This window comes from Terrapene carolina, unplaced genomic scaffold, assembly GCF_002925995.2.
Source record: "Terrapene carolina triunguis isolate 2854851 unplaced genomic scaffold, T_m_triunguis-2.0 Scaffold714, whole genome shotgun sequence".
Taxonomy (NCBI): Eukaryota; Metazoa; Chordata; order Testudines; family Emydidae; genus Terrapene; species Terrapene triunguis.
The window spans coordinates 9,126,081-9,140,873 of record NW_020665065.1 but is presented as its reverse complement, the minus strand read 5'-3'; the positions used below and the strand labels follow the sequence as shown (position 1 = coordinate 9,140,873).

The 14,793-nt window shown below is 53.4% G+C and overlaps 1 protein-coding gene across 8 annotated transcripts in view; it reads left to right on the top strand.

Moving 5' to 3' along the window:
* SAMD11 (sterile alpha motif domain containing 11) overlaps positions 1-14,260 on the top strand; it is a 218,006-nt gene extending 203,746 nt beyond the window's left edge. For all 8 annotated transcript variants that reach the window (XM_029913542.1, XM_024201646.3, XM_024201647.2 and 5 more), the window contains 3 exons: positions 3,660-3,784; positions 9,374-9,484; positions 12,555-14,260. In XM_029913542.1, the coding sequence (XP_029769402.1) occupies positions 3,660-3,784; positions 9,374-9,484; positions 12,555-12,803 (485 nt within the window). In that variant the 3' untranslated portion in view covers positions 12,804-14,260. The remainder of the gene's footprint in view (positions 1-3,659; positions 3,785-9,373; positions 9,485-12,554) is intronic.
* Positions 14,261-14,793: the final 533 nt, after the last annotated feature.

Here is a 14,793-nt window from a genome sequence, read left to right as displayed (position 1 = left end):
TGTCCGCCTTTGTGCCTCAGCCGTGCCCTGTGGAGACTCCCCTTTCTGGAAGGGATGGGTAGTTCAGTCTCCAGGACCCTTGGCCTTTCTACCACAGCTGCCAGAAAGTTGGGGCGGGGGGATTATTTAATACCAGCTGGCAGGGCGGTGTTTTTATGTGGGCACCTGTCCACAAGACCCTGGCCTGGGATGATAGTTTTCACCCCCCTCCAAGCTGGGGCCCCATCTGGTGAAATGCTCTGTAATCCGTTATCAGTCCCTTGGATCTTTATTCGTCACTCAGTGAGAGGAGCCTGGCTGGGGACAGATGCTGCTGGGTCCCCACTGTCCAGCAGTATCCAGCAATGTGCCGTTACCATCAGAGGGAGCTTCCCTTATAGACCTTGGGAATCGATTTCTCATCAGCCTTCTATGAACTGCCCCAAAGGTGGGTTTGTACAGTCCTGTCCTGAGATCTAGCGGGCTGTGCAATAGCCTCTCGAGGGAAGCAAATGGAGGGGGCCCCCTGGCTTGGGACATTTAAAATGAGGCTGATCACTGAGTCTGACCTCCTGCCTAACTCAGGCTGTTGCACCCAGCAATTCTTGCATGTATCGAGCCCAGCGACTTCTGGTCAATCTGCAGAGTGGGGGATGATTGAATAGGTTGCTTCTAGGGCCTCTGTTTCCCAGGTGCTGAGCACCCAAATCTCTAGTTGAAATCCATGAAGCTCCAGGTGTTTGCCACCTCCGCAGAGCGGGTTCTCTGGGGGAAGTTGTGGCCCGGTTGCGGGAGTTTTGATACTGGCTTCAGTGGGACCAAGATTTCAGCATCTCTCTCTTAACTTCTGTGCTATAGAAACTGCTAATAGGCTGGAGCCCAGTGCTCTTGCCCTGACTCCTGGAGACAGCAGGCTGACTGCGGGCCTGGCTGTGGGCCTGGAGGGATAAAAACATGGATGGGGAGAGGGCTGCCAGGCGGGACTGACCTTTGGCTCAGCTCTGTTAGTGACATTAGCAAGGCTGCAAATAGAGCCAAGGGGCTCAGCGCATCTCCCCAGTTCTACCCCAGGAATTGTAGGATCCCTGGCAGGTGCCTGGGGAGGGATTTCCTCAGTTACACCAAGACTCACTAGCCCTGTCCCCTGACATCAGCCCTTCCACTTGCGAACCGAGTTGAATGTGACCCTACCTGCATAACTTCTAGTAGGGATCTGGAGACAGCCTGTGCCAGGCAGGTACCGCCCAGCCTCTCTGTGGAGTCTTGGGCAGTGCCTGAGGTCGGGGCGGGCGGTCTGACTGGAGGCTTCATTCCCAAGCACTGGGCTGCTGCAGTCCTTGGCTTGCCTTCGGAAGAAGGAAGTACCTAATTTTAAAGCCGTTGGCTGTTACAGTCAGATCCCCTCGGAGACGCTTGCTCCGGCTGCAGAAGGAGGCGTCTCGCCCATGTGTCGGCTGTGCCTGGAATAATTGAGTTCAGTTTCACTTCCTCTATTTACCGAGCCGCAGCCGCTTTTCCAAAAAAGGAGGGAAACAATCGCCCGTCCCAGTGTCTCGCTAGCTTCAATGTAAACAGCTGGGAGCTTGGGTTCCAGAGCAGGGGACAAACCACGAATGAAAATGATAATGTAACTAAAGGGAGCTCGTCTGTCCGTCCATCCGTCTTATAGTTGGGAGGGAAGGGAAAATGCTGCTCCTCCAGCGATGTCCCAAACCCCTTTGGGTCCTTCCCCCGCCGCCTCCTGAGTCTCCCTGCAGCATGGGAAAGCTGGTCGTTTCCACGGAAGCCTTTATAAGGGGACATGAAAGTTCTGTGAAGCCCAGGCTCTTGCTGACTGGGAGGACAAGGGGTAAAGTGGATCAGGGGGCTCAGTCCGGAGCATGTGGCGGAGAGGCAAGGTTCTCTCTCTGTCTTTTTCACATCGCTGGAGGGGCCCACTGAGCTTTTGAAGGCCTCAGGGCAGCATGTCATGGTGCCACGGGACCCTCTGCAGAGTGTAGCAGGCAGAGGACCCCGCTCCGGAGGGCAGAGCGTGCAATTCTTGCCCTTGCTGTGAAAGAGAGATTGCAGTGGGGGACAGGGGCTGAGGATAGGAGCCGAGGTTTAGGTTCTGATCTCCACTCAAGGGTCAGGGAGAAGCTGAGGATCTGGGCTGTAAGCTCTCTGGGGCAGGGACTGTCTTTTTGCTTTGTATTTGTACAGCCCCTAGTACAATGGAGTCCTGGCTCATGACTGGGGCCCCTAGGTGCTACAATCATACAAATAACAATAATGAAATGGCTTACAAGGAGCAAAGCGCTGGGGATTCCAGTCCTCCATGTGGCTGGAGGATGGGACAGGGGTTACTCAACCCCACTCACGGGGTGTGGAGGATGAACCGTCTCATCCCCCCACTCCACACCTCTTCAAAGGAGTTAGGAGGGAGACAGACAATTCCTGCCCCTTTTTCAAGTGGACAAATGTGGCTGAGGACGATGCCCAGCACCAGATGGTCCAGAGGACGCTCTGAAACCTCCACAATAGATAATTATAACATGTCACTTCCAGTTATTGGTTGGCTCGTACCCTGAAGCATGAGAGTTTTGCCCTCTCCAGTGTGACTGTGGATGTTCTGATTCCTGTAAATATCCAGTCCTTTTAAGCATCCTCCTGAGCTCTTGGCCTCAGTGGTCACATAGGTGGTGAGTTCCACAGGTGAATAAGGCGTTTTCCAAACGAGTATTTTCTGTTATCAGTGGTAAATACGTGGGTGGTCCCCTTGCTCCTCTGTTGTGATCCAGGAGAAGCTGGAGTTGCCTGGCTGGTTTTCTCTCCATCGTTCCACATTCTCCAGACCTCTGCCCTGTTCCTCTCTAGGCTCTAATCCAGCTCTCTCCTTCCATGTTTGTCCCATGCTGTCAGGCGCTGGGAAGCAGGGAAAGCTCCGCTTTCCCCTTCTGGGATTGGAGCGCTCTCTGTCGCCTTCCGGCCCTGCTGACAGGGCTGGGACTTGAACCGCTCTTGCATTTCAGAGGATTGACCTGTCTGTGTGAACCCCACCCTGCTCTCCTCAGACCTCCAGTGAGGTTCTTTGGGGTCACCTCCCCACCCAGCTAGACCCTGCCCCAGCAGAGAAACGGGGCGATATGCATTTAAACCACGGCGACGGGCATGTTAGGCAGCCGGACGTTTTGGGCTCTGGGGGATTTAAAACAAAGGTTTGTTCGTAAGGAGTGAAAATTCTCTTCTCGACACCAGCTCCAGCCAAGCAGCAGCCCGCCGGGGCGGGGTGTGGGGGCTTGTTATCATTTGGAGCACGTCGCGGGGAGAAGGGCTGGGGGGAGAGAACCTCCCAGGGCAGCCGGAGTTTTTCCATTTTGCGGTGCGTGTGGAGAAACACGCCTTCGGGGGCTTCTCTCCCCCCTCTCTTTACTGCAGCTGAAGAACATTACACACATGAAACACATTAGAGGGGATTTTTCCCCTCCCTCCTGCCCCCCCAACACCTTTTCCGAGCGAGGGACCTCCAGGAGACAGAAGCCTATGAACTGACCCTGCCCAGCGTTTTAATTGACAGGCCATTAAAAATGGATGTGCGGCTAGAGAGAACTTTTCCGATCACGGGCCTGTTGGTGTCCGTGTGGGATTTTAATGATTTATGTTTCCTTCTCCTCCCCCTCCCCCCGCCCCAAACAATCCAGGCGCCATGGGAGGTCTGTTCTTGGATGGGGAGGAGAGCCCTGCGCTGGAAGACATCAGCAAATGGACAGTGGAGGACGTCTGTAACTTTGTGGGCAGTTTGTCTGGCTGTGCCGAGTACACTCAGGTAAATTCACAGCAGCTTGGGAAACGTTTGGCAGGGTTGGGAGGGGAAGGGGGAGGGAGAGAACTCGCTCCAACTCTTCCCCCATCCCCAGCCCCTGCAATCAATCAGCGCAAATGTGGCGGAATATTTAAGAGAGCCCTGCAGGGCCTGTCAACCGTCTGGCTTTCCTGTTTTCCTACCGGATTGGGGCTTAACCGCCCGGCTGCCAGTAGATGCCCCCAGGGCATGGAGGGGTGTGTATGTGGCTAGCAGTGAGGCGGCAGGGAGGGGGGCGGTAGAGGATTGCTGCTGCTGTTGGGTGGATTACAGCTAGCAACTCCCTGTGTTGGGAGAGATGTGTGTGGAAGTCTGTGGTGTCCCACAACCAACCCAAACACAATGCTGGCTTTGTGCCGGGCTGTCCTGGGGAGCCAAGCTTTGGGCGTGTTATCATGAGGGACTGTGTACCGGGTTTGAGTGCCGTTCAGAAGTGCCTTTTCTCAGGGAGCGCCAGGAGCTGGAAGCCTGCGGCATCTTCACCAAAAGGCAGAACCTGGTTGGCCTGATGGGTTCTCTCTGGTGCCCATCAATAGCCCCGCCCCCCTTGAGCACTGTCAGCCAGGTGCCCAGGTAAAAAGCCACTGGTACCTTGCAGCAGGGCGCTCAGTGGCACAGCTGGGCCAGACGCTCGCCTCCAGAGAGTGCAGGTCAGAGACGGCCTCATCTTAACGCTTGGCAACATTGAACGATCTCCGCTCCAGTGAGGGCTCACCGGCCGCGGGTGGTGGGGAGCGCTCCAGGGGCAGAGCTCTGGGAGAAGGGGAGGAAGCTGTGAGAGACCCCCCCCACACTAAATTAATTGCCACACAGAGTTGTTTTTGTTTTTAAAGCCCTTTGCAGCCGGAGCAATGCATCCATCAGTGCTGCAGGGTTCATAAAGCCGCTCAGTGTGAGGCTGCTAGGTGGGACACGAAAAACAACCCTGCTTTTTGGCTCCCACGGCTGCTGAAATCCATTATAAATACCCCATTGAGAGCCTGCTCCAACGGCAAACGCACAGATTCCTGAGCTCTTCTGAGACAGCCCTTTAAAGAGGGCAGGAGAGGGAGAGTGACGGAGATGGGGGGAGGCCATAAGAACTAAGAGAGGTTTAGCTCGGGAGAATCCAGCTCCTCCTGGGACAGACGCACCTAGACCGGGAACACCAGGGAGATCCAGGCACTAAAGTGCAGCTCCTAAGGGGAAGCGGGAGAGAGGAAAGCAAGGGAAAGACCCTTGTCACACACAGAGTGAGAGAGGGCAAGTCTGGGGAATCCAGTTGACTGGAGCCAATGGGGAAGCCACTGCTTGGAAACGATCCACTTCGTCCACTTGCTTCTGAGCTGGCTGAAAACTGATTTTCAAAAGCTCCCTCCCTTCCCCCCCAGCTCCCGGAGCATCAGGCATCACTGCCTCTCCCTGAACCATTCAGGCCAACAACCACTCAGCCGAGCGGCTGCTCAGAGTGTGACAAGGGCCCAGCAAGTGACCAATCCCCAGCCAGTGTGAGAAAGCCAAGGCCCGGCTTAGCGTCGCTCCGGGGAGCAGGCCTTGGGAGAGCAACTCAGGTGCCTGGCGAGGGTTTCAGGCCCTGAACAGGCAGCTCCTTTCATTCTACGCCGCACGTTTTCACAGATAAAAGATCTCCTTAAAGATGGTCCCCAAGGGGAGGGGGAAGCTGGGAGCCGGGCTTTGCCGTTCATTATGGTGTCCGGGAAGCAACGCCTCCCTTCCCGCTCTCCGGGGTGGCTGGCAGATGTGCTTTCAATGCAGAGTCTGTCCTTCTTTGCCCCCTAACCGTGGTGTTAATCTCATCCTGACAAGCTTCATTAAAACCACCTGTAAGACTGGTGCTGCTTCCTCAGAGCGTGCAGCTGTGCCTGCGAGACCGCGGCTGACAGAGATGGGGGGGCCCGCGAGTGTGTGAGAGAAGGGAGGGGCTAGAACCGAGAGGGGGGCTTGAGAGAGCAGGGGAAGTTTTTGGCGGGAGGGGATGGAGAAATGAAGAGGGTAGATTTGAGTGGCTGGAGGGTGTGTGAGAGAGACAGGTTTTCATGTCTAGCATGGGGGAGGGAAGGGCCGGGGGCGTGGGTGTAGAATAAGGCAAGGGATGCATGTGTGTTTGGGGGGGAGGTGTGGAGAAGTCGGAGGGCGGGATCAGGAGAGTGCGAGTATTAGTGAGGCAGGGAAGGGGGTAGGTTTCGGGGGGGGGGGGGGGGGAGTGTTAAACCAGCCCAGATCGGGGGTAACTCACAGGTGGCAGTGGAATTCCTCTGGATTTACACCCCTTAACAGAGCAGAGGACGACCCCACCGCTGCATGTGTTGAGGCAGGTAGGAAAAGTGGAGAAATCCTGACCACACGCACCTTGCCAAAGACTCGGCCATTGACACCTCCCAGTGCTCCCTGTGCGCCTAGGGACAGACAATCCAGAGCTGACAGATGCGCTGGCTCAGCAGCACTCTCGGCGCTTAGCAAACCCGAGCACTGTCCAAGCATGGGGCCCGGTGTAACCAACCCCGGCATCCCCTCACAGCAACCCGGCTGGCAGGGGGCGCTGGCACACACGCAGTTAAGCGGACGATGCTTTTATCATGCATCATGGTTGTGTGCTTAATAGGTTTTTACTGTGTGAAAAATGCAGCGTGCAGGGGTGCTGCAGAGCCGTCTGTGTTCTCTCCTCCCAAACCACAGCTGCCGGGGAGGTCTGGCACCGGCCCGCAGCGCGCTCCCGCCAGGAAGCCCAGCGAGAGCTTGGCGGTTACGCTGTGTGTTCGGGAACACGTTTCAAAGACACGAAAAAGTAACGTAATTGAAAACAAAGTCGTCCTTCCCACTCCCGATCTCCGTCAACGGCCATCTTTGTGTCGCCCCCCCGGTGAGGTGAGGCCTCCCAGTTTGCTCAGGTTAGGTCTCTGTGGGGTAGAGAGCTGAGCGAGGGAGCCTTTTGGCTCCTGTCCATGTTGGCTCTGTAGGAAGGAAAGAAATCTGTCTATTAAGTTTCGCTAGGTCAAAGAGCAGAAACACATGCTGCAGTCATCAAGAGCAGCTTTGCTGGTGGAGTCCAGCAGTAAATGAGCTTGCAACGGCTCAGCTGCCTCAGCGGCAGCAGCCACCGCTGCTCTCCAAGGGGATGGCGCTGCGATGCAATACACAGCTGAGAAAGAAGCCATTAGAGCAAACAGAAAGCCCCCCCTCCCCTGGCTGTGCTGTAGTAACAATGCTATGCAAAGCAGCTCCGCGAGGAGCGGGAGCGGATTCGGCTATTAGCTAGTGCCGCGGCCCCAAGACAGTTCAGCCAGGCGCGAGGCCAGCGCTCGCCCTGGCATGTGGAAAAACCCGTGTGGAGCGAAGGTGTGGTTCAGTCAGGAGGAGAAAATCGACATATGCCCGATCGAACCCAGGTTCCGCCACTGAGGGGAAATGGCTCGGTAGCAAATGAGAAAAATGACTGAGTAGTGGAGCTGCAAGCACTGAGCCAGCATTAATGGAACAAAGATGCTGGCAGGGAGATTGGTACAATTAGATCCCCACTTTAGAGATGGCAAACGGAAGCACTGGGGAGGGGGTTGTCTCGTCTGGGGCAGGACGGGATAGAACCCAGGCATCCTGACTCCCTGACCTGGGCTTTTACCACAAGGCCTGTTAGATGACAAGCTGCTGCTTGAGTCCATCCATCACTGTGGTGGGGGCAGAGCAGACTCTTCAGAAATGTTTTTTTTCCCATTCCATTTTTTTTTCTTTTCCTTGGGAAGGGTGTTTAGGGATTTGTGTACGTGTATAACAGAGGGGGAGAGGTGGATTTGTGTGCATGTATAATAGAGGGGTGTGTGTGTGTGTGTGCTATAGATTATATATACATCTATATGATAAAATTCCAGGATTCTCCCTCTGAAGCCTAGAATGTCCGTTGAGTCAGTGTGGAGCAAAGGAAACAGCTACAACCATGGCCGAGAGCTCGTTTTGTTTAATGTCACCCCCGATCAATCATCACTGGGATTCACAGCCTGTTACTAGCCAGCTTTTAAGTTCTCAGCCATTTGGGGCTTTTTTACACACACAATTTTCTGAATTACACCTGGGCAATAGCACAGGCATCAGCTCCTAGTCACTAACTAGAGAAGTTCCTGGAGGATAGGTCCATCGATGGCTGTTAGCCAGGCTGGGCAGGGATGCTGTCCCTAGCCTCTGTTTGCCAGGCGCTGGGAGTGGGTGACGGGATGGATCCTTTGATGATGACCTGTTCTGTTCGTTCCCTCTGGGGCACCAGGCATTGCCCACTGTCGGAAGACAGGAGACTGGGCCGTTCTTGTGTTCTGACTGTATGCGTTATAATGGCGCTTCGGGTATTTTAATGGGAGTGGTGAGTGTCTGAGAAACCCACTGCACTACGTGGGAGTCACTAGCTAGCTGGCCATTCAAAGGGGCAGGTCGTTTTGCATCGTTACTGCTGCTAGTCTCAGCTGGGAGGTAGTGCTCATTCGCTTGGCACAAAACCCTGCCCTGCTCGGTGTAGCACCGAGGGGGTGCATAGATTGTATCCAGGGCCGGCTCCAGGGTTTTTGCCGCCCCAAGCAGCAAAAAGAAAAAAAAAAAAAAGCCGCGATCGCCATCTCTGGTACTTCGGCGGCAAGTCCTTCGCTCTGAGAGGGAGTGAGGGACCCGCCGCCGAATTGCTGCCCAAGAGCCGGATGTGCCGCTCCTCTCCATTCGCCGCCCCAAGCACCTGCTTGCTGGGCTGGTGCCTGGAGCCGGCCCTGATTGTATCTAATTAATGTAAAGTGGATGTTAGCACAGATAAAAAGGCAGGACAAAGTGTGAGTGTCGTAGTTGAGGCATGGTTTGTATGGGGAACACACTGCCTAGCCATCTGTCTGTCTGGCACGTGAGCAGTGTTTAGGGCCTGGGTTTTGCTTAAATCAATCCTGAACAGGTTATTTCCCGGCAGTGGAGGTTTCTGAGAAGAACATCTTTGATCAGGAAATCAAATGTATAAGGATATTTCAGAGGATGACCTGAGCCTTTTTAGATTATTCGAAGCCCTTTTGTGTCTTGATGGAGTGGTGGGAGGGGACTCAGTCGTTTATGTGCAGGGGTCCTACAGGACCAGGAGAGACTTTTGCAAAGAAGCGTGAGGACAATGTGTGGGATCCGGAAAAGCAACCACATTCTGGTATATGCCACCACTATGGACATGGCCAGAGACCCTCCGAACATGCTTCATACCAGGGCAGCAACAGCTGGCAATAACTGCTCCTTGTGGCTGCCAGTGAAAAACTTGGCACCTTCATGCTGGGAAATGCATGTACGTGGGAAGCCGAGGTTGGGTGGTGAAGTTCCCCTGTAGTCTCTTTGGGGCAGGAACCTTCTCTTTGTTCTGGGTTTGTACAGCACCTAGCACACCGGGGTCCTGGCTCAAGACTAGTGCTCTGAGGAGCTACCGCACAACAAATGATAATAAATGGGTTCCTCAGCTTCCCTGCTGTGGCCTCCCGTGCTGCTAGCTCAAGGCATGTGATGTGCCCTGCGCTGGCATTTGTAAGCATGGAGGTGTGCTTTGGTTGTCTGCAGGTATTCAGGGAACAGGCTATCGATGGCGAGACGCTGCCTCTCCTGACCGAAGAGCACTTACTGAACAACATGGGGCTCAAACTGGGGCCAGCTCTGAAGATCAGGTCACAGGTAAGAACACATCAGCAGTGACGGCTGGTGTGGTCTAAATGGGAGCAAGTCAAAGCTGCACCCCCCGTACCCCACTTACAATATGGGGTGAAGGCCAAAACGAAGGGAGCTCGGTCTAATGGTTGATCTGCAGCACCAGGAGCTGGGTTCAAAGCTCTGTACGCTGTGATCGTCAGTGATTCAGGCAGAGAGGTTAACCCCCTTCCTTATAACCCGCCCCCTCTGTGCGAGCAGGCTTAATTCCCTAGCGTGTGAGTGCCTTGAGGGAAGGCACTATAGAAGTGTCACCAGCACTCGTTTGTCAGCACCGCTGTATTTAGCATGTGAACACACGGCTCACTCCCAGATGCAATGTAGAGAGACACACTCTTGGAGGCAGGGAGGGCTGAATCAGGCTTCTGGTTGTATTAAAGAAGGTGGGGCAAAGCTACTGTGCCCCCAATGGAGGCAGTGATCACTCACTCCCCCTCCCCCTCGGCCATGGTTTGGCTGACAGGTCCTAACCCCCTCTGCTCCGAATGCCAATGACAGACTCAGAGGGAGAGGCCAGATTGATGATAATTAGCCAGCACTTTCCTGGGATTTAGAGCCATTTGTTCCTGTTTGGGTCAGTGTGTCTGAACTGTCCAACAAAATTCATCTAATAAACACAAATGCTATAGGGTCTAGTATAAAAACACTAGGTTTTTTTTGTTTTGTTTTTTGAAGGGAAGTAAAATGTAGTTTATGAAGGCACCTGCAGTTCTAAATCGAGGGTAACATTAAAAGGGAAAGAAACATTTCTAACCGGGATCTGTAAAACAAAGTGCACATGGACCCATCCACATGCACACACGTAGATGTATTGTTGTATAGCCATATAAAACGTTACGGGAATGGGTGTTTAATATAAATTCCAGTACCGTAATGATATATATAAACCATTCATATAAATTCTATAAAATGTATAATGTATGTACAGACATGCATTACTGTCTTACATGCACATGATATACATGTGTATACAGCAATTTTACATACATATGTGTGTTAATTTATGTAAATAATCATGATATAGGGATACACACACACACACGGGTTTAGTTTCTCTTACCCACAAGCTAGACATTTGTTGTATTATGTTAAAACAATAAGAGTAACTTTATTACTTTCCCTGCAGCCCTTACTGTTTATGAGGGGTCTAATAAAAAGGTTCTGTGGGCAATTGTTCCCTGTGGATCAATTCGCTGGGAAATAAAACTCTTAGGTTTCTTAAAACCAGAGAGCTCCAACTTGCTCACAGACGTCCTTGGTTTAGATTTTGGGGGGGGGGGAGAGATCTGGTTTTAAGCCCTGCCTCTATACGGGGAGGGGGGGCAAAGCCCCCATTTTGCTAACAGAAACCCCAGTTGTTTGGGTTAAACACAAGCCTGTTTCTAGTTAAGCTTAAATGCAGAACATCTGTGTAGGTGCTGAAACATGGTGAGCACTTGGGCCCTGGTTGGGAGGTGGGAACTGCTGCAGGGGAAGTTTCTGTGCCTATGGGGGGGGGAGGGGTAGTGCAGCCTCTTATGCATTTGACAACAGCCACCCCTAAGTCCATCTCCCTCCCCCCAATGCAAATCTAGGCATCCAGGGCCTCAGCACATCATACAGCACATGCCAGGCCGCTCCTTTGCCTTGGTGCAGCTCCCAGGCGGTTTTCAAGCTGGGCTGGCGAAGGCAGTTAGTGTTTTCCACAGCAAACAGGACTGCGAGGGAGAGGAAATGATAGCAGGTCTCTCCACACATCCCTGCTGCGGTCTGCAATGGCCTGCTTGCCTTGCACGCTTCTGGTTCCTCCCCCCCTCCTCCCCCCCAAAAAAATTACTAAGCAGCAAGCTGCTCCCCTGGGTGGAGTTCAAGGAGTGTAGCAAGCAGCTGGTGCGACTTCCCAGGAAAGGGAGGGGAGTCCCAGCTCCCTGATCTGGCTTTTGCTTCAGGGCAGGACTAGGGCATGCCCTGAGAGTGTATGCGCCTACCCCCAAGGGGCTGCATGCACCGCAGCTCGGTTCATAACCGCTGGCTCTTTAGCACAGCCTGGCCAGAACCCACTCTCCCCAAAGGGCTGGAGAATAAAAGGCACAGTGCCGAGTGCTCCTCTCTTTTCCCTACCCCATGCCTCTTTCTACAGCCGGCCGGGAGCCAGGCTCCTAGGGGCCACTCTTCTTGCTGGGGCACTGTGGAATTACTGCCCAAGGGAGGTGGGTGCTGCAGGAGCCGCTAGAGCCAGGGTCCCGAGCGTGTGCTCTGTAAAGATGAGCAAGCGAGATATACTTTAGGCAATGCACTGCCATTAATGCTCCTGCAGCTACCTTGGCCTTTCCACTGAGTGAGGCATGCTGGGCTCAAATGTGGCACTGGAGCTGCTGCCATGTTCCTGCAGTGGCGGACTGGGGATGTGAATTACACAGAGCAGGAAGGGGGGGGCTGAGCTCCCACAGGTCTGACGAACTAGTCTGGTTTCAGAGCAGTGCTGTGTGACTGTTACACCACTGTCCCAGGAGGGGCTGGGGCTGGCTGGAGTCTCAAACACTTGCCTTCCTATCTGGGCTCAGGCAGAGCTTTTGTGTGGTTCAGTGCAACACAGCAACCACCAGCCCAAACCAGGGTTCGAGAAAAGGGAAGCGCCCGTGGAAAGGCACTGCTGGGGCCAAGGAGATGAACCAACAGCCGCTGGTACACGACATCTGAAATTTAACAAAACACACACACACCCAGGTCCCTTGTGTAAAATATTAATCCATGTTTGGCCACCCTCTACTTCCAGGGAACGTGAGCCTGGTTTAACGTGGGTCACAAAGGACTGTCTTCTCCCCATGGCTAATTTTCCCTGGGCCTGCTTTGGTTTCGTTTTATGGTGCAGTTCCTGCGCCTGTATTGTCAATTCCTCCTTGTCACGCGGCGGCAGCTTGGCCAGAGCACGCTGAGCAACAGGCTGCAGCAGCAACGCTCGCTGCTGCCCCCCCCCCCCCCCGACATGCTTTGTTTCTATGACCCATGCACAAGCTCCTCCACTGCCTGGTAAGCTCTTTTCTCCGGTTTGTTTTAGGTGGCCAAGAGAGTTGGCAGGGTTCTCTACATGGCAAGCTTCCCCATGGCATTCCCGCTGCAGCCCCCTGGCTTACGGCCTCCAGACCGAGACCTGGCACCCGCTGAGCTCCGCCCATCCTCTACAGGCAGCGTATCCTCCCCCTACAGCAGCAGCCTGCTCCCCGCTAGCCGCATCTCACCAAAGCAGGAAAATGGAAACCCCTCGTTAATGGCTGGAATCAACGACACCACGAAACCTGCATCGTAACTGCACAGCCTCTCGACTCCCTCCAGTACTAAGACACGTTGTGACAAACTCAACGGAACAAGGGGCCCCTCTCGCCCAGCCGGAGGGTCAAGGAAAGAGGGAAATAGGGTTGTGTGTGCGCATTCACTTTTTTTTTTTTTTTCTTTTAAACCCACAATAAGAAAAGATCAAAGAAGGAAAAAAAATCCAAAGATTTATTGAAAGCAATTCAAGGGAGGAAAAAACAGGTTGAGAGAAATCTGGCCCTGCTCCCCCTTTCCTGCTTGCCCAAACCCGCGGGAGAGCAGCCGGCAGAGATGGGAACGCTCGTCTGTTTGCCTTCGCGGGAACGCGGCTTTGGAGAACTGCTGGGGGTGACCCTGCCCACCAAGGCAGAGAGCCCCGAACTGTGAGCAAACCAACCCCCCCACCCCCAGAATTGTACTCAGCTCCTTGTTCAGGTGTCTATGCATCTCTAGCAACTTTTAAAACAATACCAAAGACAGACAAAAGGCAAGTTCCGGTCCATGTTTACTTCGGTGCGGATGGTACGGCAGAGGCGGCTTTGGCGCTGCCCCCTGAGTGCCGCGGTGCTTTCACCGCGCACAGAGACGACAGACTATGGCAGCGTCTCCTCATCCCCAGCCCCTCCAGGACTTTTTATTTTTGGGTAACTTTCTTTTGAAGAAAGCAAACAATAGCAGAAGGGGTGTGGTGGGGAGGGGGAAAGGCCCCTGGCTCCTCCTAGCCGCCCCCCCTCCCCTGCGTGTGTATAGCAAACTCATTGATATTGTTTTTTGGTTGTGGAGGGGTTATTTTCTTTTAAAGCCTTGTTACAGAGGTGGATGTAGTTGCACATTCTGGCCTGCTAAGGCCTATGAGACAGGTACCTGTGCATGCCCATAGGAGGTAGGGAGGTCAGGCAAACCCACGGGTAGAGGTTTTACTACTGTGAAGAAGACGGTAACTCCTGGGGGTGACCTCCTGTGACTTGTACAGTTGTGAACAACAATCACACATGGTACTGCGCGCTCTCTCTCTCTCTTTTTGTTTAAACGTTGCACGGGCTACCGTTTTTCTTATAAAAAATAGCTTGGTGGTACATTAGCTTCTTTATCTTGTAAAAAAACAATTGTCATTATTCATCCCATCACAATAAATGCTTTCCAGCAATCAGTTTAAATAAAAAAAATCACAAAGGGTCCGTGCTTTCCCCCTTAGAAGGTCTGCTCAGTGCCCAGCTGCTAGAACAGACCTCTCACCTTGCACTCACTCTATGGCCGTGCTCCTGGGGGCTCCAGCAGTTGTTCTGCCCGGCGGGGTCAGGAGCTAGGGCATGTTTTGCTTCACCTGCCACAGCTGCTGCAAGGAAGACTTTGGCGCAGGGGAGAGAGCACACCCAATAGCGAGGGTGTAGGAACTAGTCAAGAATGTATTACAGAAAAAGTTTCTTGCCAAAAATAGTGTTAAAAAAAAAAGGCAGGGGGACTTCTGACATTTCCCAGCCAAAAATCAAGTTATGCACCAAGGTCATTTTACATTTTGACAAAACAGCACAAGGTAGGTTTGGCTGGGTTTTTATCCTCTCAGTACAATCCAATGGCAGCTGGAGAGGGGAGGCTGTCCCCATTTTTTCCACTTTAACTTTTATGCAGTTGGAAAAATGAGCATGTGAAAACCCCCGCCCACACAGCCTTTGTGCTTGGCTTGCATGAAGGTGGAGGGGAAAATGACCTCCATTTCTCCCACTAGTTTTTCAGCACAACTCACTCAATCTCATCAGCTGTTCCCAATCTAACCCCTGCCCCAGGGAAGCAACCTTAGAAGCGGTTCCTTCCATTTCTCAACATGACTTCATGGCGATGCTCACAATCGGCAGCACCATGCAATGGCTGGAGCACAGGGACCCACGGGGGCTGGTTTCTAGCCCTGCCTCTGCCCGAGGCACATCACAGTCTTGCTGTGGAAGAGTTTGCGTGAAGCGCCTCAGAGATGTACAATAGGAACGTAC